Raw genomic sequence first — 27,783 nt, forward strand, 5'->3', positions numbered from 1 at the left:
AGAGGTTTATACACTTCTGCATTGTTGCACTGAAAGTCTGTTGCTGATTCTGAATCACAAGGACATTTTGTGCTGCCCAAATAATTTTCATGAACAGGACATAAAGAAACCTATGGTACGAGAGATGTAGATTATTGGACTCCTTTACTTGATACGACAGTACATTAAAATATCAAATGATTACTAAGCAGACTTCCATATTAAATGGTGTGGGGACCCAAAAAACCACCTTAACAGTGAACACCTGTTTGAGGAAACAGAGAAGATGAAAACAAAATAATATATCCTGGATATTATGTTCCCTGTCTTTTCATTTTTCTTAGTAGAGTAGCCTAAGAGTTATTAGCATTTCTGCTTAGATACTGAGACTTCTCCTCAGAGTGAAAGAAAAATTACAATTTTGATCTGATGTTAGAATCCACCTGAAAAATTACATAGTTTGGGAATGTGCTACTGAAAGTTTAGTTGTCTTTTCTCATTACTTTTAAGCCACCAGTAAACTTACTTACGTACACTTAAGAGTGTAAGCCTTGGAGTCTGGCACAAAGCAGAGTCATGGTGCCTAAAAAAAATGCCTTTTCAAGTGATAGGTTAACATTCCTTCAAAGGGAAGCTCAGAAAGCCCACGGACTGAGAAGGGCGTCACCTATAACTAGCCAAAAGGTACAGATTTCTGCCAGTATTCAAGAACATTGGAGCATCAGCGTTTAATTTACGATTGCATAGTAAGCATCTTGGTGCATTTGGGATTCAGCATGCATAGGCCTTTCCTGAGGAGAGCTTTGTCACAGAGCAGGAATTACTCTCTAAGAAGAAGAGATTTTGCATGTTTTGCAAATACTCACATTTTGCATAAGTCTGCTGATTAGAGCAGTCATCCAGAAAGTGAGAGACCTGATTGCAAGTTCCCCTGTCAGGTGGTTCAAACCAACATCTCCAGCTTCCCAGCCATGTGTGACAACTGCAAGGCTACATAATGTTCCAACTGGGGCACCAGTCAGTCTTCCTGATGAAGCTGAATTATTGTGCAGCCAGCTGTGCCCAAATCACATGGCCAGAAAGCAAGCAAGCAGGAGATTGACTATAGATTTGTAGTGAAGACACTAAGCGGGGAAGTAGGCAGTTGGGTTCCAGTTCCTGCTCACTAATTCGATTCTCTTTTAATCTGTAATTACATGTAACATGCAGAAAGGTTCCCTGACTACTCTCTCAATTGTCTTAAGCATTTGGTGTCTCACGTTAGGTATCTGAAGAACTTTTAGTTTAAATTGAGAGATTGCTAGTGGGTTTAGACTCCCTGTATTGTAGTTTATCTCAATTGCTTTCTTACAGTTGGACTCCCGAAACTCTATGTAAATTTTAAAAGCACAAATAAAGTTAAGTTTTAAATATTTTTGTGAAGATTCCTCTTACACTGCTTTCTGAGACCGCCTTGTATGTTGAGGAAGCTTGAGTGACACCAGTGTGACACTTGAGTGAAGGTTGTGGCTTATGGGCTGACTTAAAATAAAATTTCCAGTTAAACACTGATATCTAAAGCTCTATAGTGTAAACAAGCATTGTTCCAATTGCATGAATGCCTAGATAATTTTTTTAGAGGACCAAGTTAATTTTTTTTTATATCCTCCCCCCACCTCCCCAGTGGTTAAAATGCTTTTGAGAAACATATGCTGAGAGAATACTGAATTATACGTATTTGAATCAGGGACAGTTGTGGTTCTACAATTTCCCAACTGAATAGGGTCCCAGTCTTCATTTGGACGCTGTAATATAAATGTTCTGGTTATTGTGTGTTGTAGTGGGAGATTTTTTTTTTCTCTAAGAATGCATTTTCCAAGGAGAACCCATGTAACCACATCGGCAAGCAGTGATAAATGATTTTTTGTAGTTGCCCTGTGATGCAAAAAGATGCTGTAATGAATACAGAATTGATTATGGACACTGCTCGATAAACACCTACTCTATTATACTAGTAGAACTGCAATTGAAGACAGCCGGTTTACAGTGTAATTTTTAACTGTAGTTACAAATTATTTAAATTTTTATTAAAAGTTTATTCACTAGTTTATACACAACTTAACATGAAGTTTCAAACTTCGTCATTGTACATGCAAATGATTTGGTTGTAACTTGATGGATTTGTCTCAATTGTATACGTTTACAAAGAAATGAGAAAGAGGAGAAGCACTAGGCATATACTGGGCATGTATTGATTTTTACTTTAGAAGAAAAATGGGCTGTGAGACTGTTTGAAATGTTACCATTATGCAAACTTTAATATTCTTACCAAGCATTATAAATATGTTGTTTGAAATGGCAAGTAACTTCTTTTCTTTATGAGACATTTATTTATTTGTTTATTTTTTCCCCTAGGAATTTCTACGGAAAGAATTCAGTGAAGAAAATATTTTATTTTGGCAGGCCTGTGAATATTTTAACCATGTACCTGCACATGATAAAAAAGAGGTAAGTCAACGTTGTATTTCAATATATGGCGTTGCTTACTAAAAATTGTTACTTCTTCAAGATATTGAAATTATTGGAGCTGTGCTTGGTCTTTGTACTGTGACTTTACTAAAATAGGGTCGGAGCCTCAGTCTAATTTTCTCAATCCCTTGAGAGTACTGTCCCATGTTTAATATGTTGGATACATTTAGACTGCAGTAAAGTGCAGAGGTAGCTCTGTGAAAATGAGCTAAGGTATACTGGATGTTGAAAAATGGCTAGCTGCAGTAGCCCAGTGCAAGGGAGTGCAGAGCAAGTTAATTTAACATGTCAAGGAGAGGCGAAAATTAGCCTCTGTTGTGCTCTTTCAGCTAGACTGCCTCCAGTAGCCAAGATAATGTGTTTATAACTAACTTAGATATATCTGCTGCTGTAATGTGTGTTCACAAATTATAAGAATCTGCATCTCATCCTTTTAAGACAGTCCTATGTTGGTCAGGCAGTTTTGGTGAATTTCAAATTTTGTGCAGGTTGGCAACACTTCTGTCGACACCACAGCCAAATCTAGTCAGGTTTACACTGTGGAAACGGTTTCATCTTGCAAGTCCCTCTTTGCTCTTTTGTGGATCATTGAGGTTTTTCCCATTTTCTTCTGTCTTCGAACAATGTATTTTCTGAACACTCTTCTTAAGGGCTTTGAGATCAGTTTGGTGTGTTTTTCATTATTTCCAGAATGTGGGTGTTTCAAAGTAAACAAGTTAAAAACAGAGCATGAATGTTTTTAACAGTAAATATTCAAATATATGTTTACATTTTTCTAAATTCTAGAAATTGAAGCTTAGAGGATTTATTTAAATAGTAACTGTTATGTAAAAGGTCAAAAATCTAAAAAAAATATATTCTCCTTTGCAAGGCAGAATTTGACATGCTTCACCTTTACTATTTTCATAGTTTGATTATTTTAAGTTTTATTTTGATGGCAACTTTTACTGCTTAAGAAATATCTGATGAATATTTGTAATTTTAAAGGAAAAACCCTCTTTATATGCCTAAAACTAACAAAAGCTGTTAAATGAAAAATGCTAATATATTAAGGAAACTGGAGCAGCTGAATATTTTTGTGTGGAATATATTAGTGTAAAAAAGACCTGTATAAAAATATGCTTGCAAAGCAAACATACATTTAGCATTTCTTTTCTGTAGCTTTCTTACAGAGCTCGGGAGATCTTCAGTAAGTTCTTGTGTAGCAAAGCTACAACCCCAGTTAATATTGATAGCCAGGCACAGTTGGCAGATGATATTCTCAATTCTCCACATCCAGATATGTTCAAGGAACAGCAACTTCAGGTAACCATAGAAAACATGACTGTTGTACGTTTATGTCTATTATCTTTTCCTCTGAAGTGCTTTAAAATCTATAAAAGTAGTTTCACGTGCTGTATGTTTTAGTATGCCTAAAAAGACAGAGCAGTCAAGATCATATAGATTCTACTAGCAGAATAGAGAGAGGCTGTATAATGGAGTGCTGCTTGACTTTTTCTGTACATTTGCATATGTGTGGAAAATCGTCATTAACTAAAAATCTGAAAAATACTATTATTGAAATGAAGGTTTAGTGCAAGTAAATAATGCCATGTGGTGCAACAACACTGCATATGGTGTTTGCATATGGTTGCTTATTCTTTTCTTTAGTGGACAATTGTGTACACAAATAGTGTCTAATTTTGGTTAAAGTGGTTTGTAAAATATGTCTGTTGTATTGTAGGAGTCCTTCCCTTGTGCTTTAATAGAACTGTCAAAGAGCTTGTTAAAACTGTTGGTGTCTGAAGACCTCTGAAGTGGATGCATTTTAAATAATTTTTGATGTTCAGAAGAGTTATGTAACAACAGGGTACATTTCACATTTTCTGTAGAATTTAAGTTTCTTCTTTTTTCTCCTAAGTAATCTCTTTGGTAACTCCTACCCTAATAACTTATTAGTAGAAATAATTTTGAGATCATGTTATTTAGAAATCAAGGATATAGCTTTAACTGCATAAATGAAGCAGGTCACCGTCTTAGTGCAACCTCAGATCGCATGCTTTTGGGGCGTAAGAGCAGGTAGGTATAGTGTCTTCCTCCAGCTGTGAAGTGGAGATAGGAAGGTAAGGCTAACCACTGGTCTGGTAGCTTCTAGCATTACAGCTACCCCCCATGCACCTTACTAAGGCCTGAGGCTTCTGTGGGAGTTACCAGCTATGATCTTCCCAGAGATTTTTTCATGCATTCGTCATCTTGGCTTTGTGGAGCCCATGCCTGAATTCCTCTTCATCCTCTCCCAGTTGTTTGGTGGAGAGATGGTGTTCTTATGAGTCTGGTGGCTGGGCTGATGCAGGTTTTCTTCCTTCTTTGAAAATGCTGCGTCCTTAGGTTGGAGGGCTCATAAGGTGGGTGAAAATGCTGATGTGAAGTGCTGCTGTGGGTCTAATCCCAGTCACGTGGCCTGTCTGGACCTGACCTGCTTCTCTCAAATTATCAAAATGCCTCTGTAGTTCTCCCATCAGATCGCTCAGTCAGGCCTGTTCCTCCCACTGAGAAATTAGGTGAAGCAGGATGAGAGTTACTTCTGCCAAAATAAGCCGCCTTGGAGCTAGGTGTGCCAGCTGAGATACTAATGGTGTGTTGCCTGGCTGAGGTCGGTGCTGGATAATCAACTGCCTTGATGGCCCTTAATAGCTTGGTTTCACTAAGTGGTGGTTCTGTATTAGAGTCAGTTTGTGGTCCTGATGGGTGGCATGACCTCGGGAACACAGAACTGTAGGTGTGTGTAGTTATTGCAACACACCCACAGACTTTCAAAGTTCAGCTCATGGTGGTGACACCATCTTAATAAGGAGAAGGCTCTGCATTTGTGGTCTTTCACAAGATTTTTCAGATTTCAGCACTGAGCATGGAGTGCAAGGGTGCTGATCTGTGGTAGTCGTCCGATAAGTGTTATATGATGCTGGGGAATTGGGAGTGTTGCTGTAAAGCTGCGGTGGAGTTGCAGAAGTGGGTGTGGGAAAGTGCCTTGGAAAGCACAGCTGAGGCCATTACCTCTCAAGCACTGCCTGTTGGGAATGCTGCTGGAAGTTGCTTTCTGTCCATAGTCTGACAAATTTGCTCTTGAGCCTGTTGTTAGAGGTGTTGTAATATGACAGTGTGGATGCAGCCAAAATACCTAGTTAGGATTTCACTGTTTCTTATAATAGAATAAGAACAAGCATTTTGAGTGTTTCCTGATCCAAGACAGTGTAGGTCACTTGAAGGTACTAAAATAAGAATAAAATATCATTTACTTCATGTAGAGATGCATAAATGCATATAAGTTTTTCTACCCTTGTTTATGTGTAAAGTTCAAATTATGCTTTTATAAGCTGTATTTCTCTTTCTCATTTGCAAGAACAAGAAATAGCATCTGCTAGATTTTTCCAAATAAGCAGAAGTTATTAACATGTGTAAATTAATATGATGATAATGCTAAATATAGGAAATTGGGGATGTAGTGTGGGCTAGCAACATAGTAGGGCAGATGATGATCAGCTCAAGGTAAGTTAGTTAAGCTGTCATCACTCTGTCCAGCAAAGTTAAAAGGTTGGAAAGTTTTTGCTGTATTAAGTATACTTAATCTGCAGAATTAATCTCTGCACTAACTCTCCTTGTGTCTCTTCATTCTCTGCAGTATTTTCCTTTATTCTTCCTACCTAGCATGGAATAACAATTTTACCTTCTTTTGCTGCTAGATTCAGTGACAGAAGACAACTCTGAAAAGCTTTGTTTTCCATCCTGAAACTGTATTAAATTTAAGGTATCAGTGTTAGCTGTGCTGTAGAATCGTGTCTTACATTTTTGGATCACAAATTGCATTTACCTTAAAATATTGTGATTTGTTGAGGAGTGTAACCTCAAGTTTCATTTTCTTAAAAACCTCAAGGACAGGTGAAGTATTTTGTATTTTTCAGTTAGCTTGGGTTTTGCATCTGTGTTGGTGTTTGCAGACTGTACTTACCATTTTTCCCCAATAACCTTGTACCAGCAGTGCATCTGTGAGTCCTTGAGATTGAGGCATTTTGATTTGTAATTGCTCCTCCGTATTTTACGCTGTTTTGGCAACACACCACAGTATTATTCTTTGAGCTCAACAGAACTCAAGAAACGTTTCATTTCAAAGCTATGTGTGTTGTGTATACTGAATAATTTGTTGAGTCTTGGCCTGAAAACTGCGTGTGCTCTGAAATTAGTTGCCTTTTTGAATTTTGCCAGTGTACCCGTGGTCAGAGAAGGATTTTATCTTTCATAGCGTGAGAGAGAGATTCCCCTTTGTGAGCAGTTTTTCAAGTGGGAAATCTTTGACACTGGATTGTCTCTTTGACACCGCATTGAGGGCACATCAGAATTTGTGCTGAGCCATTTTCAGCGTGTTAAGCTGGCAAAACTAACCCTACAAAAGTATTTTTTCCATAGCTTACCATGCGGAAAACAGTGCATTACAAGGCCCAACAAATACGACAGGTAGCGCCTGAGCAGGAAAGGGAATATACGGGGGGAAGGCAAGAATGTGGAAGTCAGCATTCGGTTTGAATTAGGTTTCTGTGACGCTGCAGGATCAAGTTCTCTCTGTGTTATCCTGCTGTTTGCCAGAAAAGCTTTGGGCTAATGCTTGTTGAGAAGTGTGTCTCTGCACAATCTGAAAAATTATTTCCATCTGCAACTGGGCCACTGTGCCTTAGTGATGGACATCCCTGTAGACTCTTGGGAATGCCATACCAGTTGGGTGGTGCATAGCGTTCTTCACTTGTAGGGAATTTGTCATGTCCAAAGAAGGCGGCATTCATACTGTTTTTTCAGATCAAGTGAATCACTGGAGAAAGATATAAAGGTAAAAGCATGGATTCACTTAAAACCTACAGGTTTGCAAAAAAGGAACAAGAAATTCAAACATTGTTTAGCATTTAAGAATGAACTTCTCTTCCTTTACTTTCATAAATTTAGCTTTGGCTAAATTAGCCTCAGACATTTGCTTCAGGCCTGGTATAGAGCTGCTTCCTTCCTATGTAGTTAAAGATAAATGTTGGTCTTGCCCAGAGCAGCCATTTTATGTAAACTGTTCTTTTTCAAGGTCTTGATTTTACAGCACCTTGATTATTGAATCTTCCAAAGATACTGGTCTTTTTTTTCCTTATGATTGGGCACATGAACATTACATACTACTGTAAAGGACTCTTCACTCCTCCCCGCGTCAGTAATTAACCTTGTGTATCTTGTATCATTGCATACTATTGCATATTGTGATTATATCATATTCCTGAGATTTAGACGATAAACTTTTTTCTTGTTCACAGCTACCTTAAAACACACTTGTTATAATTTAATCCTGTAACATCTAGCACTGTTGTAATAATCTTTAAAAAATATTTAAAATGGCTAGCTTGCTACGCGCTTCACATACAAGGTACAAAGGCATAAATGCAGTAAAAGATGGCTATGAGCATGGTGTTGCCAACACTCTACAGCATCTCAGCTTCTCATGCACTTTGCACAAATCATAGCATTCTTCCTGGCTGAGTCGGTGCTGGATAATCAACTGCCTTGATGGCCCTTAATAGCTTGGTTTCACTAAGTGGTGGTTCTGTATTAGGGTCAGTTTGTGGTCCTGATGGGTGGCATGACCTCGGGAACACAGAACTGTAGGTGTGTGTAGTTATTGCAACACACCCACAGACTTTCAAAGTTCAGCTCATGGTGGTGACACCATCTTAATAAGGAGAAGGCTCTGCATTTGTGGTCTTTCACAAGATTTTTCAGATTTCAGCACTGAGCATGGAGTGCAAGGGTGCTGATCTGTGGTAGTCGTCCGATAAGTGTTATATGATGCTGGGGAATTGGGAGTGTTGCTGTAAAGCTGCGGTGGAGTTGCAGAAGTGGGTGTGGGAAAGTGCCTTGGAAAGCACAGCTGAGGCCATTACCTCTCAAGCACTGCCTGTTGGGAATGCTGCTGGAAGTTGCTTTCTGTCCATAGTCTGACAAATTTGCTCTTGAGCCTGTTGTTAGAGGTGTTGTAATATGACAGTGTGGATGCAGCCAAAATACCTAGTTAGGATTTCACTGTTTCTTATAATAGAATAAGAACAAGCATTTTGAGTGTTTCCTGATCCAAGACAGTGTAGGTCACTTGAAGGTACTAAAATAAGAATAAAATATCATTTACTTCATGTAGAGATGCATAAATGCATATAAGTTTTTCTACCCTTGTTTATGTGTAAAGTTCAAATTATGCTTTTATAAGCTGTATTTCTCTTTCTCATTTGCAAGAACAAGAAATAGCATCTGCTAGATTTTTCCAAATAAGCAGAAGTTATTAACATGTGTAAATTAATATGATGATAATGCTAAATATAGGAAATTGGGGATGTAGTGTGGGCTAGCAACATAGTAGGGCAGATGATGATCAGCTCAAGGTAAGTTAGTTAAGCTGTCATCACTCTGTCCAGCAAAGTTAAAAGGTTGGAAAGTTTTTGCTGTATTAAGTATACTTAATCTGCAGAATTAATCTCTGCACTAACTCTCCTTGTGTCTCTTCATTCTCTGCAGTATTTTCCTTTATTCTTCCTACCTAGCATGGAATAACAATTTTACCTTCTTTTGCTGCTAGATTCAGTGACAGAAGACAACTCTGAAAAGCTTTGTTTTCCATCCTGAAACTGTATTAAATTTAAGGTATCAGTGTTAGCTGTGCTGTAGAATCGTGTCTTACATTTTTGGATCACAAATTGCATTTACCTTAAAATATTGTGATTTGTTGAGGAGTGTAACCTCAAGTTTCATTTTCTTAAAAACCTCAAGGACAGGTGAAGTATTTTGTATTTTTCAGTTAGCTTGGGTTTTGCATCTGTGTTGGTGTTTGCAGACTGTACTTACCATTTTTCCCCAATAACCTTGTACCAGCAGTGCATCTGTGAGTCCTTGAGATTGAGGCATTTTGATTTGTAATTGCTCCTCCGTATTTTACGCTGTTTTGGCAACACACCACAGTGTTATTCTTTGAGCTCAACAGAACTCAAGAAACGTTTCATTTCAAAGCTATGTGTGTTGTGTATACTGAATAATTTGTTGAGTCTTGGCCTGAAAACTGCGTGTGCTCTGAAATTAGTTGCCTTTTTGAATTTTGCCAGTGTACCCGTGGTCAGAGAAGGATTTTATCTTTCATAGCGTGAGAGAGAGATTCCCCTTTGTGAGCAGTTTTTCAAGTGGGAAATCTTTGACACTGGATTGTCTCTTTGACACCGCATTGAGGGCACATCAGAATTTGTGCTGAGCCATTTTCAGCGTGTTAAGCTGGCAAAACTAACCCTACAAAAGTATTTTTTCCATAGCTTACCATGCGGAAAACAGTGCATTACAAGGCCCAACAAATACGACAGGTAGCGCCTGAGCAGGAAAGGGAATATACGGGGGGAAGGCAAGAATGTGGAAGTCAGCATTCGGTTTGAATTAGGTTTCTGTGACGCTGCAGGATCAAGTTCTCTCTGTGTTATCCTGCTGTTTGCCAGAAAAGCTTTGGGCTAATGCTTGTTGAGAAGTGTGTCTCTGCACAATCTGAAAAATTATTTCCATCTGCAACTGGGCCACTGTGCCTTAGTGATGGACATCCCTGTAGACTCTTGGGAATGCCATACCAGTTGGGTGGTGCATAGCGTTCTTCACTTGTAGGGAATTTGTCATGTCCAAAGAAGGCGGCATTCATACTGTTTTTTCAGATCAAGTGAATCACTGGAGAAAGATATAAAGGTAAAAGCATGGATTCACTTAAAACCTACAGGTTTGCAAAAAAGGAACAAGAAATTCAAACATTGTTTAGCATTTAAGAATGAACTTCTCTTCCTTTACTTTCATAAATTTAGCTTTGGCTAAATTAGCCTCAGACGTTTGCTTCAGGCCTGGTATAGAGCTGCTTCCTTCCTATGTAGTTAAAGATAAATGTTGGTCTTGCCCAGAGCAGCCATTTTATGTAAACTGTTCTTTTTCAAGGTCTTGATTTTACAGCACCTTGATTATTGAATCTTCCAAAGATACTGGTCTTTTTTTTCCTTATGATTGGGCACATGAACATTACATACTACTGTAAAGGACTCTTCACTCCTCCCCGCGTCAGTAATTAACCTTGTGTATCTTGTATCATTGCATACTATTGCATATTGTGATTATATCATATTCCTGAGATTTAGACGATAAACTTTTTTCTTGTTCACAGCTACCTTAAAACACACTTGTTATAATTTAATCCTGTAACATCTAGCACTGTTGTAATAATCTTTAAAAAATATTTAAAATGGCTAGCTTGCTACGCGCTTCACATACAAGGTACAAAGGCATAAATGCAGTAAAAGATGGCTATGAGCATGGTGTTGCCAACACTCTACAGCATCTCAGCTTCTCATGCACTTTGCACAAATCATAGCATTCTTCTGAACCTGTACTAAGGGAATAGATCAAATTATGTTTCACTTTAAATTGGGGCAGTGTATTTAACCAGGTCTAAACAAAGTCATGCCTACTGCTGTTTACAGGTTAACGTCCTAAATTTTGTGGGAGTTGGCTGTTGTGAAATAGCTTCATTTTCTTGACGCATTATTTAAGCTTATGTAACCATTATCCATTGCATTTTAATTTCAGATATTTAACTTGATGAAGTTTGACAGCTATACTCGCTTTCTCAAATCCCCCCTTTACCAAGAATGCATCTTAGCTGAAGTAGAAGGTCGTCCTCTTCCAGATCCTCAGCGTGTTCCCAGCAGTCCCACTTCTAAACACAGTATCAGTTCAGAGAAGTCCAATATCTCAACACCAAAAAAGGTTACCTTTGTATTGTTGTTATTGGAAAACTATGTTCTTAAATAATGTTTTTCAAGTTTCTTAGAAGATCAAAGATAATATATAAAAAACAACTAGAATCTTTGTTCAGTGGTGCTGGCAAATAGAATTACAAAATCTTTATGTACTCAGGAAAATACTTTTTTTTAATCCATGCCTTTGAATCAGATTTCTAGCAATTGATTTCCGGAATTTAATTTTAAATCTTTGTTATTATTTAAATATATGTGTACAAATAAAAAATTAGGATTATTTTAATGCATCAGTTCAGAAGCTTATTTTGATTGAATACGGGAATTAAGATGTGATATTTTAACCTTTGCTGAGAGCAGACATTTTATCAGAAGTTACTGGAGAAGGCTTAACCTAATCTAACTCATCTTTGCAGAGGATAGCTTATAAATTTCTTAGCCCCTACTGAACTAAGATAATTCTGTGTGTAACAGATACAGTTGCTTAAAAATTAGACCAGTAGTCTTACTGATCTCCTAACGTTATTTAGAGTTTATTTTTTCTTCATGTAGATAATACCACCATAGTATTACATAACTGTATGGGTAAATTATAACTTTGCATTTTTCATGTCAATCACTACACATTAGCCCATCTGCTATTACGTATTTTTATTACTAGGAACCTTTTTAAAAGTAGCATTTTAAGGAATACCCTAATAATCTAACAAGAATAGTAGCTTGTTAAAAGCAAGTTTAGTTTAATATCAAACATTCCTGATGTTTGTATTCTTCAGCACTAATAAATATTTTGATTATACTTGTAAATGTTAAACAATACTTTGTCATTGTCTTTAAATGCAGTTCATGTTCAAGCCTAGCCTAGGAAAAATATTTGAAATACCGAAATGAAATTCTGTGTTTTAAAAGCAAGGCAAATGGCCTTTCCACATTAACTGAGGCATTACTGGTGAGCTGTGGAGAGTTCTTTCATGTTTGCAGAAGCTCTCCATGGCTTGTTTCTAGCTGCTGTTTTGTACTCCCTACCAAGTAGCACATTTCCATCTATGTATTTCTTTTTGTTTGCACTGGGTGGGTTGTTTTTTTTTTTGATCGCTACTGGGAGGGATGCTGGCATATACACTTGTGAGTCAGGTAAAGAAGAAAGCTAACCTGACTGTCACACTCTTGTTTTGGGAAGGAGTGTGGTTTATTTTAGGTAATGTACTTACAGCTGTGATCCAACCAATGATTTAATTGTGTTTTGGTGATAGTTAAGTGGTAAATCAAAGTCAGGAAGATCTTTAAATGAAGAGTCAGGAGAGGAGGACACTGAGAAGAAAAAAAGGGGAACATTTTTCTCATGGTCAAGAAGTAAGAGTTTGGGAAAATCACAGAAGAGAAAAGAAAATGGAGATTATCCAAATGGTGAGTATTCACATTCCACTTTGTTGCAAAGTTGTTTCAGCAATAGATGTGACTAATCTCATGGTGTTTAGTTTGCATCTAAGTGCATCCTTGGGCGTGACAGTGGGAAAAGAAACTGTCAACTCAGAAGGCCATAGCGTGGCTAGTATCACTGGAAGTTTTGTGGAAGCAGATGTACAAATAAGTAGATAAAAGTATGAAAATATTTACATTTGTTTTCATTGACTTCCAAGAGACTCTTTTTCTGCTTTCCAGTAGACTCTGCATTTTTGTGTGCTGGCAATTGCTTTTTCAAGCAGAGAGCTACTATTTTTATAGTAAGATAATTTCAAATCTTTACAGAGAAGTTCAGGAGCTGTACATGCAAGTAGAGCTATAATTATAGCTATTTAAAAATTCCTCCATCCGCATTATCATACCTTTCTTTCTTTTATTAGTACCACACAGGTATGTTCACTTTTGAACGCACTGGCTACCTGTTTCCACCTTTCTTGACTAAAATGAAAAAAGAAGAGTCAGGGTTGTGACAGCCCTTGTAATCTGCTGTTTTGTTACTTAACTGTTTTTGAGAGTTTAAGGAAGAGTTCCCCTATGAAAGCACCTGTACATGGCCTCTAGAGGAAGAGGTTAAAGTTTTGCATGAACTCATTCCATTGAGTTAAAAATAATAGAGAAATTCCACCGAAGCACCAAATTTGGACCATATTGTTACTTCTCTGTTTTCTAGTAAAGGCCCAGACCCACAAGATATCTTCGATCATACGGATAGTTTAAGTGTTCTCATTGTACTCGTATGTGAAAAGACATCAGAGGCATTTGCTAAGATTATAGACTTAAACTTCTGAAAGTGAGTAGTAATTGTCTTAGATTTTAGTTTTCCACCACCATACTTGCACTTTTAAAAATATTTATCGCCCTTCAAAATTTCAGAAGAGGAAGAATAATTTTTAGATTTTTAAAAACATTTTAAGATTAAAAAAAGGTTTTTAGTTTTTTGTTTTTTTTTTTTAATATAAATGCAAATACTGTTATTCAAGGGTTACATAACCAAGAAATACTTGACCAAATATTGTTTTGGTTTTCCATGCTTCAGTGCACAGTATGAAGATTTGGTGTCTTTTCCTTTAATGAAAAAAAGTATTTTTCTGACCAGAGGAGCTAATACTTGAAATAGCTTTCTGTATTATAATAAATAATAAAAATAAGCCTTTTTACTGATTGCTGATTCTTTCCACAAACAGATTCTGTTCAGTCCAATGGATTATCATACAGACGGGAATCACAAGGCTCCATGTCATCAACCGCTAGTCTTGACTTGGTAATGGCCAGCTCTTAATAATGAAGTGGGGAAGCAGTGAAAACAGTGAATTACTAATTTTCTAAGTAGTCTGAAGTAATTTGTTTGAAGTTATACTTTGAGAAAGGGTCTTGAAGTGATACAGTTAGAGGGCATGATGTAATATTAAGCAGGTTTAGAATACTAGAAATGTAATAGAGGTTGTGTTCATATATTGCTTCTTATTTTGTCCTTGTAACAGAAAGATATCCTTTGCGTCTTGTCTGTCTTAACTTCAGGCACCAGTAAACTTCCAGAATAAAAATCACTGAAGATGCTGTGATTTCTAACCATCAAGTTCTACCTTTGCAGTGTAAAACTAATGAAATGCAAAATTAAAACAGTATTAATAATAGAACGTAAATATAATACTTTAAATTTATTTTAACTATGTTGGTATGGAAGAAGAATATAAAAAAGGAAATTTTTCAAAGTTTTTCTGTAGTTTTGATATCACTCTAGTAGACTAAATTCTAGCAACTGGTGTAATTTTGCCTATGCTACAAATATTGATCAGGGAAGCAAGCATGGCAGTCATGTTTATTTCTGTTGCAGAAGTCTTATCTTAAGAAAACGCAAAGCCTCCCTAAAGCAACAACCCCTCTTTTCTTTCCCACTCCAACTGATTAAGTCAGAAAGTTACTGTTATTTGGATGAGCAGCAGCAAGTTAGAGAAGAGAAAAAGCATGATGAGTACCCTGAAAGACTGTTGAAAACAGTATTTTTGTAGTGTCCGTTTAACTTATAAGTGAGCTTTTCGTTAAATTACTTTTGATATTTTGTCATAGTGTTACTGTAGAATAAAGGTTAATGCTGTGCCCTTTAGCCTTAACCCATAACATTGTACTTCTTGTTTCCTTTAATTAAAAAGAAAGCATGGTCATTAAGTGAATTATTTTAAAATTTTAATTTCTCTGTGGTGTATTTGTATGTGTAGCATTCAGATTCGTTAAAAGAAGAGGAAATTTTGTTTGAGGAACCTGGTGTTTAAAGGTGTTCCTCATCACTTAAATGTTGATTCATAATGTGCCAATGGTAATTCTTACATCAGCAGGTTGTTATTGAGTATAGACACTTAACTATTTGGAAGCTAAATAAGATTTTATTTACTTGTTACACTTTTTGATTAGGAGTTCTGTTCTATAGTTTGAGAATCTTGTAACTGGTTTTACACACTCACTGTCTAAAGCTTCATCTGTTCTTGAAATACATTTAGATTTGTGCAGTGCTGTTATTTTTATCCAAACAGTGTTTTTCAGGATTTAAATTTATCTGATATTTGTGATATTTGGAAGGATTTCTAAACTGTAAACATGGTAGAAAGTATGCTTCTTGGCTTGGCTTGATTTGTACAGACTCTAAAAGTTTATGCATATTCCTAATTTTCCCATTGGGCACTGACTTTTCTTTCTCTTGTCAAGTCTGAAGCCTCAAGATTACCTGCATTTGTACCAGATAAAGAGAAATCCTCCAAATACTGCTGTATAAACCTTCCGGATGGTTCGTCCAGCAAAATGGCTGTTAAATCCGGATTCTCTATCAAAGAGGTGCTGTCTGGGCTTTGCGAGAAACATGGCATTAACATAGCTGCAGTGGACCTTTTTTTAGTTGGAGGTGATAAGGTATTGCATATTCCTGTGCTTTTTTTAAAGCGTTTTCATACTCATTTTACTAATAAGGAATTCTGTTCTCTCAATAGTAACACGTATCTCCTGGTTCTACCTGTAGCTTTACATTGGCAATGCTAGTTAATTGAAGGAGAATTTTAGTGAAACTAGAACTGGTGGAGTACTGTTGTTGTGGTATCCACATTACAGAAAGCAGAAGAGAGCTTATGACAAGGATTTCCGTATAATAATAAGTTAATTTAGGTATCTAGTCCGTGTAGTTTGTCCAGGGGAATGGTTAGATTGTACTTAATTGAAAGTATCCACAAAGAAAACAAATGTGTTGTGGTAGATGGTACTTCATTAAAGTAAAGAAACATAATGACATTCAGTTGTTCAGAGGTGAAATGAGATGAATTCATGCTAGAATTAAGGTACATGTTTTAATATTGAGGAAAATTTCCAAGGCAGCAGTCTATGGTGGTGGGGGGTGATGGCTCTTATTCCAACGGAAGTATCTCCAATTCAAAGAGAAGCTGTGGATGTGAAACATTTATTGTCTTAAATTTGTGCTTATGATCAATCTAGATGATTACAGTGACAAAAATCAACGAATGTGCATAGTTATGTGCCTGTTCTTTTAAAGCTTTTAATGACTGTTAACTTGCATGTTTTCTAATGCATCATTCTATGTAGTAATTTATTTAAGTAGAAGGACCTAGGCTTGTTTTAAAACACTGAGTTCCTGAATACCTGCTGACTCCAGTGGAAGCTGAAGTTTGGTCATTGTGTCACAACTAGCCAAAATAAAATACACTTTAATCATGTGGTGTATTGTAAATGAATATCCACTAGAATACATACAACCTATATTAATAATTTTCTGAGTTATCTGAAAAAATTTTTTAACCACTCAGCTGTTCTTTTTTACATATTTTAAAATTAATTTGCTCTCTCTTCTTTTGTTCCTGACATGTGCTCTGTAGCCACTTGTATTGCATCAAGACAGTAGCATCCTGGAGTCTCGGGACCTACGTTTAGAAAAACGCACTTTATTTCGGTAAGAGTCAAAAATACTATCTTCTGGCATTTTCCACCCCATTTTCCATTTTACTTTTTGTAAGTGCACTAAAGTATACTGTCAGTTACCCATGCAGCAGAACAGTAGTCAATGCAGAAAAGAATTTGTCTGAATCCAGTAAAAAAAATCCAGTTAGCCATGCAATGCAACATCTTAGATTGTAATCCAGAATCCAGCATTAGGGGATCTAAAGTTCCCATTCATTGTACAGGAACATTAGAAGAAATAGGCCTTAGTATCAAGCAAGAGTCTGACGTGAAGAAGGAAGGTGACCTAACGTTTGTAACTGAAAATGATTGACTTCCACGTCTTGCAGTTAACTCACAGTTAAAGTAAAAGTCCATTTTTACTTTAGATTGCAGTAACACTTAGGCAAGAGAGACACATTTATCGTGGGGATTCTCTGAGTTACACAAGGGCCTAAGTTAGATATCCTGCCTACGTTTAGGCACTGATATCCCTTAGATTTAAAGCCAGCTGCTAAGTGCTTCCTCTACAGGTAATGATGAGATTGGGGTACCTCTAAAAAGGTAATTCAGGTGAGGGCAACCAGGGTAAGGATCAGTGGGAGAAATGTGGGCCTACAGGAACATTTCAAACTGAGTAGAGCAGCACCTGGTGAGTCTTAAATGCTGCAAGAGGAAGGTTTCTGGGTTGCTGTCTTGGATACAAGTGGGATTTTGATGCCAATGTTCCAGTTTAGGGACATTTAAATATTATTACCATGTCTAACTGCTCAAGCTGAAGCAGTTGTGAACAAGCATAAAGGACAGATCTGCACACCCAGAGGGACCTTCCATATCAGGAACAGACATGTTTAGTAGGTTGAAGCAGCACAAGAATGAGATGGAAATTGAGCTGCAAGTCTCCTAGTATAATCCTAAATGCAACAATAAAAAAAATAGGCCTTTAAGATTAAATGGATATATTTACTGATTCATGTTCCCATTCAGTTAGATCCGTAATTATGTGCCTAACTGGCAGATTACAGTAAGACTAACTGTATAAATATAAGTTCATCTGAGTATAGATTTATAACCCTGAATCTTAAACAAGTCAATGTTATAATATTATTATTAATATGGGTATAATATAATTCAGTACATTATATATTTAGTATTATGTAACACTATTTTATAGTATACAGTTTTTTCAAAATCATCTGTTTCTGTTTTTTTTTCCAAAATGCCAGAAAATGTTTTAGTCTTCCTAAATTCTAAAAATCCAAACTAGTGCTATGAAAACTCCTGAAGAAATTAATTCAGGAAAAAGTCATGAAATAGAATGTTTGTGTTACATTATTGAGTTGTGCTTTTGAAGTGAATAGAATTTATTTTGTCAGGCATTCTTCATTTTGGCTTTATATTATTTTTCTTCAGGTAGTAGGGCAAGTTTCTATTTAAGAGTACTTCAGATTAATGAACATGGTATAGCATATTCAATTTTGAAATTGAGATTGAGCAGTCTTTTATTAGGTGTGAGTTTGCTGAGTTTCCAAATTAAAAAGGAACTTTAAGTAGGCAGTACCATATGTTCCTTGTGTGTTAATTAAAATTGTAGAAATGTTCTACATTATTTCCTTCTGTGGGTAGACACTGTGTAAACAAAAATACTCAGATATTTGGAATATTTTCAGGCATAAGACAAATACTATGTGGATATACTTGGTTACATGAATGTCTGCCACTTCTGTGTCAATTGCCAGTTAATGATTAAAATTGATCATTTTTATTTAGTAGCTGTTGTATTCTCAGAAAATATGAAAGACAAAGTTTCAGTTATTCAGGCTTCTTGTGGAAGGGAAAAGTCAGACTAAACATCTTGTATTTAAGTAATTTGTGTGAGAGAAAAGATGGGGTTTACATTTAATCGTGACTGACAAAATCACTAATAATTTTAATTTCTTCTGATGATGTACATTTCTTCTGATAGTTTTATTAGGAATAAGCCTGCCCTTGTTTTCACACTATAGTGCCATTATAGTCAAATGTGGCTGTTATGGAGGAATCAGGAGACAGATGAAGAGCATTTAAAAAAAAAAAAAATAGGCACAGTTCTGTGCAGGGAAATAGACATAAATGGAATAGTTATTTGGGTTTTTTAATTTTTTTATTTCATTACTTTTTTGCTATTTTGATGAAATGATATAAAAGTGCATAATGGACTCTGAAGAGGGCTGTCTTTATCCTTTAAATTCCAACTCAATTGCTTTTACAGTTTTTGCAAGTAAGTTTCTCTTACAGCAATTTTTTGTGAAATGGTGGCATCTAGCCAGAAATAAGCATCATCTGCAGTTTCACTGTATTTGTTCCTGTGCTTAAAAATAAAAATAAAAATTCCTGTCCAAGCCCATCTCAAGTAATTGAATAGGACATTGTGAGTCTCTCTTGTGGAAGTGGGAAGAAATATTTTTCTTGCATCCAAAGCTACAGTACAGGCATGGAGTCACTTTGGAAGCACTACTGGACCAGAATGGTCAGAGCAATCTCACTGTAAAGATGAAAGTGCTATGGAATGTATTTAATTGGTCTGAGGATCACCATGCAATTAGGTTGGCTCATGCCTTCACTCAGCTCTGGTGAGTGAATCAATGGAAGTTTTATTTGTATTAAAAGTGCTCTCTACCTTCAGGTTAGGATAGATTTGTGCTAGTGAAGTTTCAGGGTTACTGTCTATAAACTAGCACAACTTTGCTGTAGATTGGATTTTATATAATTTGTACAATTTGTGTATTGGAATATTTCATCATTAATCTTACAATTAATGTGTTTCAGGCTGGATCTTGTTCCAATCAATCGATCAGTTGGTTTGAAGGCTAAGCCCACCAAACCAGTAACAGAGGTCTTAAGGCCTGTGGTTGCAAAATATGGTTTAAATCTTAATGAACTTGTGGCAAGACTAGTAAGTATCTTTTGATGTAATTCAAGCTGCGGTATTTTTTGTCTGGAGAAGATCATATGATAGTCCCTGAAATTATTTCTATCCTTATAATTAGGCATTAAGATCTGTATTTATAGCTACATGTTGAAGTGAAAATGCATAGTAGTCATAACCATTATGCTTAATAGTAACTGCCTCAAAGCTTTAGTCTGCATCTGTTTTATATTCTCCTTCAGAATAAATCCAACATCCTAAATAATAGAGCCTGAACTTAGCTTCTTCCGGAGCTCAACTTTTCCCATTATTAGCCAGGGAAAGTTGATTGAGATTAGTTAAAGCTATCATTCCTTTATCCTGGGAATCATGAAAGTTGCCCCAAATCCCCTAGCAGAAAATTTCTGCGAAAGCAGACTGACTCAACTTCTCTACTACTAAACACTTGGATAACATTTTCTGTATTCTATTATGATAGAATATCAAGGAATAGAAAGTTACTTCTGTGGTATTTCTAGAAGGTATACTGTCTTGGCTGAACCAGTCCATGTTTTTAAAATAACTGGAAAACATGTTGGTATAAAGATAACTTCATTTAATAAAATCACAAAATTAACAAAGTACAACCAATTTCAAATATAAAATAATCTCAAACTTCCTCTGAAAAATATGATTTGCTGAACATACACACTAATGGTCCTGGAGTATTTGTGCATGCTTGCAAATCGGATGGTTTTTTTCTCCTTGTGTCTTCCCCAAATACCATTCTCCTCATAAATGGACTACACTCATTGTAATCAAGGTAGTTTTACACAAATGGAATAAACATTTTTAGAATGGTAGAAGAAAGATATATTGAGGCTACACTGAAATGTAAAAATGCTTTGCTTGTTTTCTTTCAAAAAATGTCAGACTGCATAAATTGGTTCTGAAAACAGCTTTTTCTCTATTATATACAAACTGTGATCCGACTTTAGAATGGTGAGCAGGAACCACTTGATCTTGGTGTCCCTATATCTAATCTGGATGGTCAGCGAGTTGTTCTAGATGAAAAAGAGCCAACAAAGGGTAGAGGTAAGTTGGCATAAAAGCTTTTATTTATGATGTCAAGTCAGTTTCAGTTTCATAAACCCTGACTTTGGTTAGTTTCTTCTGTTGATGCAAAGGTGAGGTAAATGTGATTAGATTTGGATATGTCACATGTAGCATATATTCTTTTTAACTAAAAAGGAGTGCAGTTTCTAAAGATTGAAGGTTAAATTCATCTGTTGATACCAAGTACTTTACTGTTGCTGTAAGAAATTTTGCACTAGTAATACTTGAATACTTTACTTGCACTCAGCCATAGATACACATACAGAGTTAAGGACATAGTGCACAGTAATAATAATGAGAATAAACTGCCAAATAACTTCTGTGAATTTGGCAATTAATTAAAAAGAAACATTCTGTATAAGTAAAACAGATGCAGTTTTGTGCAGCAGCTATATATACTGCTACGATAACCCCCTTCTTTAACAGGAGAAAGTAGCAGAGCCTACATCTCCAGTTTTAAGTGATGATTTCTGGAGATCATACTAAAAAGGGTATAATTTGTGATTTCCCTGGACAAAATAATTTGAAAAATAGAAGTTGATCCGCTGAACAGCTGACAATCTTTTGGCACAATTAACACGCTAGATTAATGTAAGCAGCCTTGAGAGTAAAGGGTCAGTTTCATTAGGAGACCTTTTCATAGATATAGAACACTTAGTTTTAAAAATGAAATTAGATGCAGTTAAATTAAATCGACTTAGAGCAGAGATCCTCTTTGAGGAAGAACTAGGAGAATAAAGATGGAGGTATTGAGGAGAATCAGCTTTGTCATTTTTCTAGGAAACAGAACCAATTGTCATTTTGAAAAAAGATACCAATCTAAATACTCTACAGATAATTAGTTTAAAGATTACAAGTAAAACTGTAATCCTGTGTGCTGCCAGCTGCTATAAAAGCCTAAATCATAAAGGATCATTCTAGCAGTAGGCTGATTCTGTGCCAATGTACCAGTGAAAAAGGGCCATGATTCTGTGTTTGCAGCTCAGTCTTCGGTTAGTATATTTGTTGTAGGTAGATGTAATTTGAAGGAGCCATTTAGTTACTTAGAAGTAGAAAAGGATATGGCAATGTCTAGAAAACAATTGATGCACGAAACAGGTTGGAAAAGATTCAACATGACCTTTCAACGGTCTTTTCTGCTCAATTTTTTTTCTTGTTTAAATTCTAAATTTGAGAATTACAAACTGAATTATTTGCTGAGATTTTAAAAGCTATTTGATCTAAATCAACTGAAAATTTAGGAGAACTTAAATGAAACTTTAGCATCTTTAAACTTTAGAAGTATTGCCAGGATTAGGAAAATTTGAAGGTAAGAGGGAAATTCTGGTAGGTTTTGACTGAAAAGTATCAGGCATATCAACTGTGCTCACTCTTAATTTTCTGAGTACATCTTTGAGAAATTTTAAAGCAAAAAATCTGTTTTGTGCATCATTGTCACTTAAATATTACTTCTTTGGGAAATTATAAATTTGTAGTTATAGAAGGTATGTTTATGTTCAGTGTTTACAGATAAACAAAAAGGTGCATCAGTAAAACAGAGTGCAACTGTAACTACTTCAAGAAATCAAGTATCTACTGTAAGTCTTCTGCAATGATTTTTGTCCCTTAGATCACCTTTTGTTTCCTTCTGGAATTCTGTACTAAAAGCTGCATTCATCCATGATTTTGAATCAGCCAAATTATGTAACTAGATTGAGTATAGCTATAATTCATCTGACATTTTTCCACTGTCAACAGCATTTATATGTGAGAACTTTGTCTTCATGATAAATCAAATAGCTCTTTCACTGTGTTGTATTTGTTGTTTCCTGTTTAATTGGCTTATCTATATTTGAAAATGATTGAATTACTGTGAAATTCAAAGCCCCTTTCTGTAATGTGAGTTCTTCAGAGTAAACAATATTCTATTTATTTACACATTTTTGGGAAGTACTATGGCAAATGTTCTTTGCAATAGTCAAGATTAAACTAAAACCTTTGTTATGGTGGTGTTAGAGAAATGTGTTTTCAAAATAACTTTTTTATTCACTTAGACGGTATTATGTACACAATGATATAGCCGAAATGTAAGCAGTACCTTAACTTTCCTTCTAATGCAGGGAGAGGGAAGAACTCTAGGAAAGTCTAATTCTATCAAAATGAAAGGCGAAAATGGAAAAAATGCTAGGGAAGTCCGGCTGTCAAAGAGAGAAGACACTATTGCAAAGATTGGGAAAAAAAAATGTCAGAAAATAAATTTGGATGAAGCAGAGGGTATGTGAACTTTATGTATTAACATAAGTAGTCTTAGAAAAATGAGAATTTTGTATCTGTGTAGGAAAAGGTACCGTGTGTTTAATACTGCATTGTGAAAATCATAGTCATGATCCTTATATTTTTGTTTGATACTGTGTTTGAATTGTAAAGTTTTTGAAGCTGAAGGTAAAATTTTAAGAATACCTAAAGATAGATGTAGGTGCCTAGTGGGATTTTCAAAAGTAAAAGCTACCTAATTCCAGGTAAAATAAAAAGGAATTAGTTACTCAGTGGCAGCTGAATATCCCATTCGATACCCTTTGCAAGCCATGTAGAAGCTTGCCTTTCTGTTCACCTTTACGTAAGAGTCTTTAACTCGCTGAAAGGCATTCTGCACCATGGTGTAGACCCTAACTTATTCAGGTAAGAATTTTTGGAAAATTTATGCTAAAGTCTGTAACAGTCAGGGCAGTACAATCTGAGGACTCTGGAGGAGCTGTGATAGGCAAGAGTTAAAGCTTAGTTTACATTCAGTAACTGCTCTGAAAAGGTGGTTAGAAGTAGAAATAAGCAAAGAGTTTATTGGTAATCTTGTATATTCTGAGTCCTATTTTTACCTTCAATTACATCTTAATAGTTGTGGTGACATCATTGGAAAAGAACTCATAAGAGAATTTGCTTTCTTATAGAAAGATGTCCATGGGAGAAAGAGGCATAAAAACAGTGTAGCGGTAGAAACCTTGACATACCACCCTGTGCCATAGGGCATTGACTGAAGCAATTACTAATCTTGTCAGCCCTACATGTTCCTCCCTATTTTTCCCAAGTAGAAAAAAATCAGAGGACATATTTGACCCACAGATTAAAATTTACTGCTGATGTTACCTAATATGCATATCCAAAACCTGGTTATGCACAGTTATACAGCAAATGAATGTTCATCTGTGAATTAATGTCCACTGACTGGAAAGGAAAAAAATGCTGTGACTAAAACTTTTATTACAAAATAGATGTTTGTTAATATAAGTGTTATTACAAAATATTAGTGCATTTTAAATTATTTTCTGTTGCTTACTATTTTGTTAACTTGTTTTCCATATTTTAATATTTTCATTTTTCTTCCTAGGGCTGAGTAAAACATTAACATAATTTGAAAACTTCAGAATTCGAGGCTTTCACATTTTATTTTGAATTTTGTGACATTTGTCCAAGTTTGGAAAATACATACCAAATGTTGTAGACTGTTTTTTAATGAACAAAAACCACAAAACCTGTTCTATGAAGTTTGAAATTTCAAAAAGGAACATTTTTGTATGACACATATTTCAGAAATGTTGCATGTTTTAATATGCATACCGCCATTTTGCAAAACTTTGGCAATAAGAAGCATTTTGAAGCTTCCATCTTGGCTACATTCAGATTTTATGGCATTTGACAAAGCATGTTAAAAAGGCATTTTTACAAATATATTGCAAAGCCTGCCAAATACAAATAGAGGATTAGGAACAAGGTCATACAAGTGCAAGTGTATGACTTCATATTAGGCTAAGTTAAAACTGATGCTAGCATTCTGTGCTTTATTTTGTAATGGCTTTTGCTTCAAACAATATTCGTAAGCTGGGTTGAAACTATTGATTTTAATTCATCTGTTGGAGATGGCCTTTTTAAGCATCTTTAGTATTCCGTAGTCTCAATGCTCTCTTCTTGACAAATTAGGACATGCAGAGACCCTATATTAAGAGTTACATATTTTTATATGTTTTGTACCAAAGAGTTTGTTTATTGTTGTGATGCTTCTTTTTTGAGGAGTGGTATAATTCTTGGCTTATGATCGATAAGTTTCTTGTTGCCAAGTTTTGAGACTTTCTAGAACAGTGGTGATTTACTATGAGTATTATTTATATATAGAAACATATTAAACCATTGGACATCATTAAGGACATGATCAGAGAATCACTTCTAATTGTGTTAAACTCTATAAAAAAAGCTGCCCCATTGCTTTTAGTAATGGCTCCTTTGATGGTTATTGACTACCTATATGCTACTGATTCATTGCAGTGCAAAGTAAAATGGGGTTACTTAAATCATCATCTGATCATGCCCTGTGATGATAACATCCTGGATTAAAACTACACCATGAATTGAATTTAAACTGTGATAAAATATTATTAAACTGAGAGAAATTCAATATAACAAGGAAGTTTGCAACATTTTGAATCTTTGAACTTTCAATGGCATGGCTATTTTTGAGTTAAGATGGGTAAAAACCATCCAGAATATAAAAATGTGCACCCATTGTCAGTAAGACCAGAGCCTTGTTTTGTATAAAGAATTAAAAAAATCCTGTGTGTGTGTACAGATTTATTAACTGCATAAAACAGAAGATGTGTTCAAGGCTCAGTGAATTGCAGCTGTTCTAAACTGCAAAACTCTTACAATAGCAATCCTGATGGTCTTAATTATAGCGATGCTAGCGAACATTGCTGCAATTGAAAAAGTTCCTAATTAACATGGGATCTTATTTCAAGGCAGCATTGAAAGAATTGAAGATCTTCATGGAAAATAAATGTGCTGAAAATTTACGTTTTAATGACATTGCACTTTCTGACAAAAACTTGTCAATTTTGGGTTTTTCCCCAATAGAATTTTTTGAACTCATATCCAAAGCTCAAAGTAACAGAGCAGATGACCAACGTGGACTGCTAAGGAAAGAAGACCTTGTTCTTCCTGACTTTCTTCGTTTACCGCCCACTGGACCAGAACCATCCTCATCTACTCCTGCAGGCCCTAAGGGCCTCAACAAGCGAGTTTCAAAAAATGATGGCAAGGATGGATGTACATCACCAAGCGGAAAACAGGAGTCCATGCAAAACTTAAATGAAAATTCAGTTAAGAAAATGGGTTACTCAGAAAATAAACATAAATCTGCTTTGACAGCACTCCACAGTCAGAAGACTTTCAGTGTTCCTTTTAATACTGCATTGTCTCCAATCCCGCATGCACAGGATAACAATGCAACAATATGGAAAAGGCAGTCGAGAGAATTACAAGATGAAGGCATACAGATGGTAGATGATGAGAATGTGGCAGACTTGACTCTTGTGGCTGAAGGAGATATTAGTAGCCCTAACAGCACTTTGCTACCACCGCCACCACCAACACCACCGTCAGACATCAGTAAGCTCACAGAAGCCAACTATCCACCCCCAACTCCTTTTGCAGGTAATCAGGAAAAATCTGGATATCAAAGATCCAATTCAGGTATTTCTAGATTTTAATAGTCTTTCCTTTCATGTAAAACTACTTTTCCTTGGCACTGTTGATCAGTATTTGGCACCCATTAAAACAAGAAAGAAAATTCTCTCTGCACCTTAATTTTTTTACAGGGAAAAAAAAATATTTTCATTGCCTTAGTCTGTGCTAACTGTAATATTTCTGGTTGCCTTTAACAATGTACTTTTGTTTGGATTTGGCATGTGGCCAAAAAATGGACACATGCAGACAAACAAACCTTTAAAATACATCCATATGCTATAATTGTCTCATTCTTTACCCTAGGAGTACAAAACAGGATATCAGCATTTTGAGCTGCATAACACTGTTGTGTTCCAGATTTTCTGATCCATTTGTCATAATGAGATACATGATTAGGGTTTGGAAGTTTAAGTGCTTTAGCAGGAACCCTAATTATGTGTTGAAAATTGCAGTACTGTTTACGATTAAAATTTGAAATGGATTAACCTTAATTAAAAAAATATTTCTCTAATAAATTAGACATTTGTGACTAAAAATAAAAATGTTAGTTTTTTTTAACCCATACTTTGCTACACAGAGAAATAGATTGCATCTATCGCACTTTCTCCCAGAATATTCACATGTGAAAAAGCTCTTTCTATTAGATAATTTTAAAGAAAATAGGTAACATTTTTTAGGATGTAAGTTTCATGGTCTGGCAATATCACAGAGCAATATTAGCCCAAGGCTGAAGTATGGAATTTCTTTATAAACACAGACTCTAATAATTGCTGTTACCAGAGACAAGAGTTTGAAGACAATGGGTGTTGTGATATTGACGTTTTACAGTCATTGTACTGTACATTTTAATGTAAAATATAAGAAGAGGTATCTATGTGCTACATTTATTTTTGATGTTTCACAAACATATGGTGCCATAATTTGTATGATCACATTTCTTTGTGATGTGGGAATATACATTTTAATTATTTATCTTTTTACACAGAGTATTTGATACTGTTCTTTATCTGTATGGTTGATGATTTGTAAATACTTCTTTGGTTGTTGGATGCTTATAAATTGCAATGCAAATTATTTCGTCCTCTTGGTATTTTAAAAACAAATTCCTTTATTAGTAGTATTTGAGAAATGTTCTATAAGTGCTACCACTTAATTTCTGAAACTGAGTATTGAACAGACTTGTAACCAGTGCCTACAAATAACAAAACCACAAAATGTACTTCAGACATATTGATGTGTATATGCAGAGATTTGTGTTTGTGTCTTTCTGATAATATGACAAGTGTACAACATAGGTATCAATTTGCATATTTTTCAGTGAGAACTGTTAAAAAAACCATTTGCACTTAAAAAAAACTTCATGAATTTACAATATTTTAATGCATGCCGTACATTTCTGTGTAACCACTGAACTGTAGCTTTCCCTTTCCCACTTTCTACTTTTTACTTTGTAGAAATCTTTGTGTAGTTTTCACATGTATTTTGTACCTTTGTTCTCTCAGGAGTAATAAATTCTAGACCTAGTTACGCAAACTGGTTTTAAGCTTTGATTTTCTTCATTATTTAAAAACAGTTCTTTCAGTCCTG

The 27,783-nt window shown here is 35.5% G+C and overlaps 1 protein-coding gene across 1 annotated transcript in view; it reads left to right on the forward strand.

Annotated features, from left to right (window-relative positions):
• The window catches only part of RGS12 (regulator of G-protein signaling 12), a 73,494-nt gene extending 46,371 nt beyond the window's left edge, over nucleotides 1-27,123 (forward strand). Inside the window, exons 5-16 of the mRNA XM_009328817.1 lie at nucleotides 2,374-2,466; nucleotides 3,649-3,792; nucleotides 11,137-11,316; nucleotides 12,560-12,713; nucleotides 13,955-14,031; nucleotides 15,471-15,671; nucleotides 16,643-16,716; nucleotides 19,512-19,638; nucleotides 20,589-20,685; nucleotides 22,207-22,283; nucleotides 22,806-22,959; nucleotides 25,585-27,123. Coding sequence (XP_009327092.1) covers nucleotides 2,374-2,466; nucleotides 3,649-3,792; nucleotides 11,137-11,316; nucleotides 12,560-12,713; nucleotides 13,955-14,031; nucleotides 15,471-15,671; nucleotides 16,643-16,716; nucleotides 19,512-19,638; nucleotides 20,589-20,685; nucleotides 22,207-22,283; nucleotides 22,806-22,959; nucleotides 25,585-26,219 — 2,013 coding nt within the window. The 3' untranslated portion in view covers nucleotides 26,220-27,123. The remainder of the gene's footprint in view (nucleotides 1-2,373; nucleotides 2,467-3,648; nucleotides 3,793-11,136; nucleotides 11,317-12,559; nucleotides 12,714-13,954; nucleotides 14,032-15,470; nucleotides 15,672-16,642; nucleotides 16,717-19,511; nucleotides 19,639-20,588; nucleotides 20,686-22,206; nucleotides 22,284-22,805; nucleotides 22,960-25,584) is intronic.
• Nucleotides 27,124-27,783: the final 660 nt, after the last annotated feature.

Source organism: Pygoscelis adeliae, unplaced genomic scaffold (assembly GCF_000699105.1).
Source record: "Pygoscelis adeliae isolate BGI_AS28 unplaced genomic scaffold, ASM69910v1 Scaffold66, whole genome shotgun sequence".
Taxonomy (NCBI): Eukaryota; Metazoa; Chordata; class Aves; order Sphenisciformes; family Spheniscidae; genus Pygoscelis; species Pygoscelis adeliae.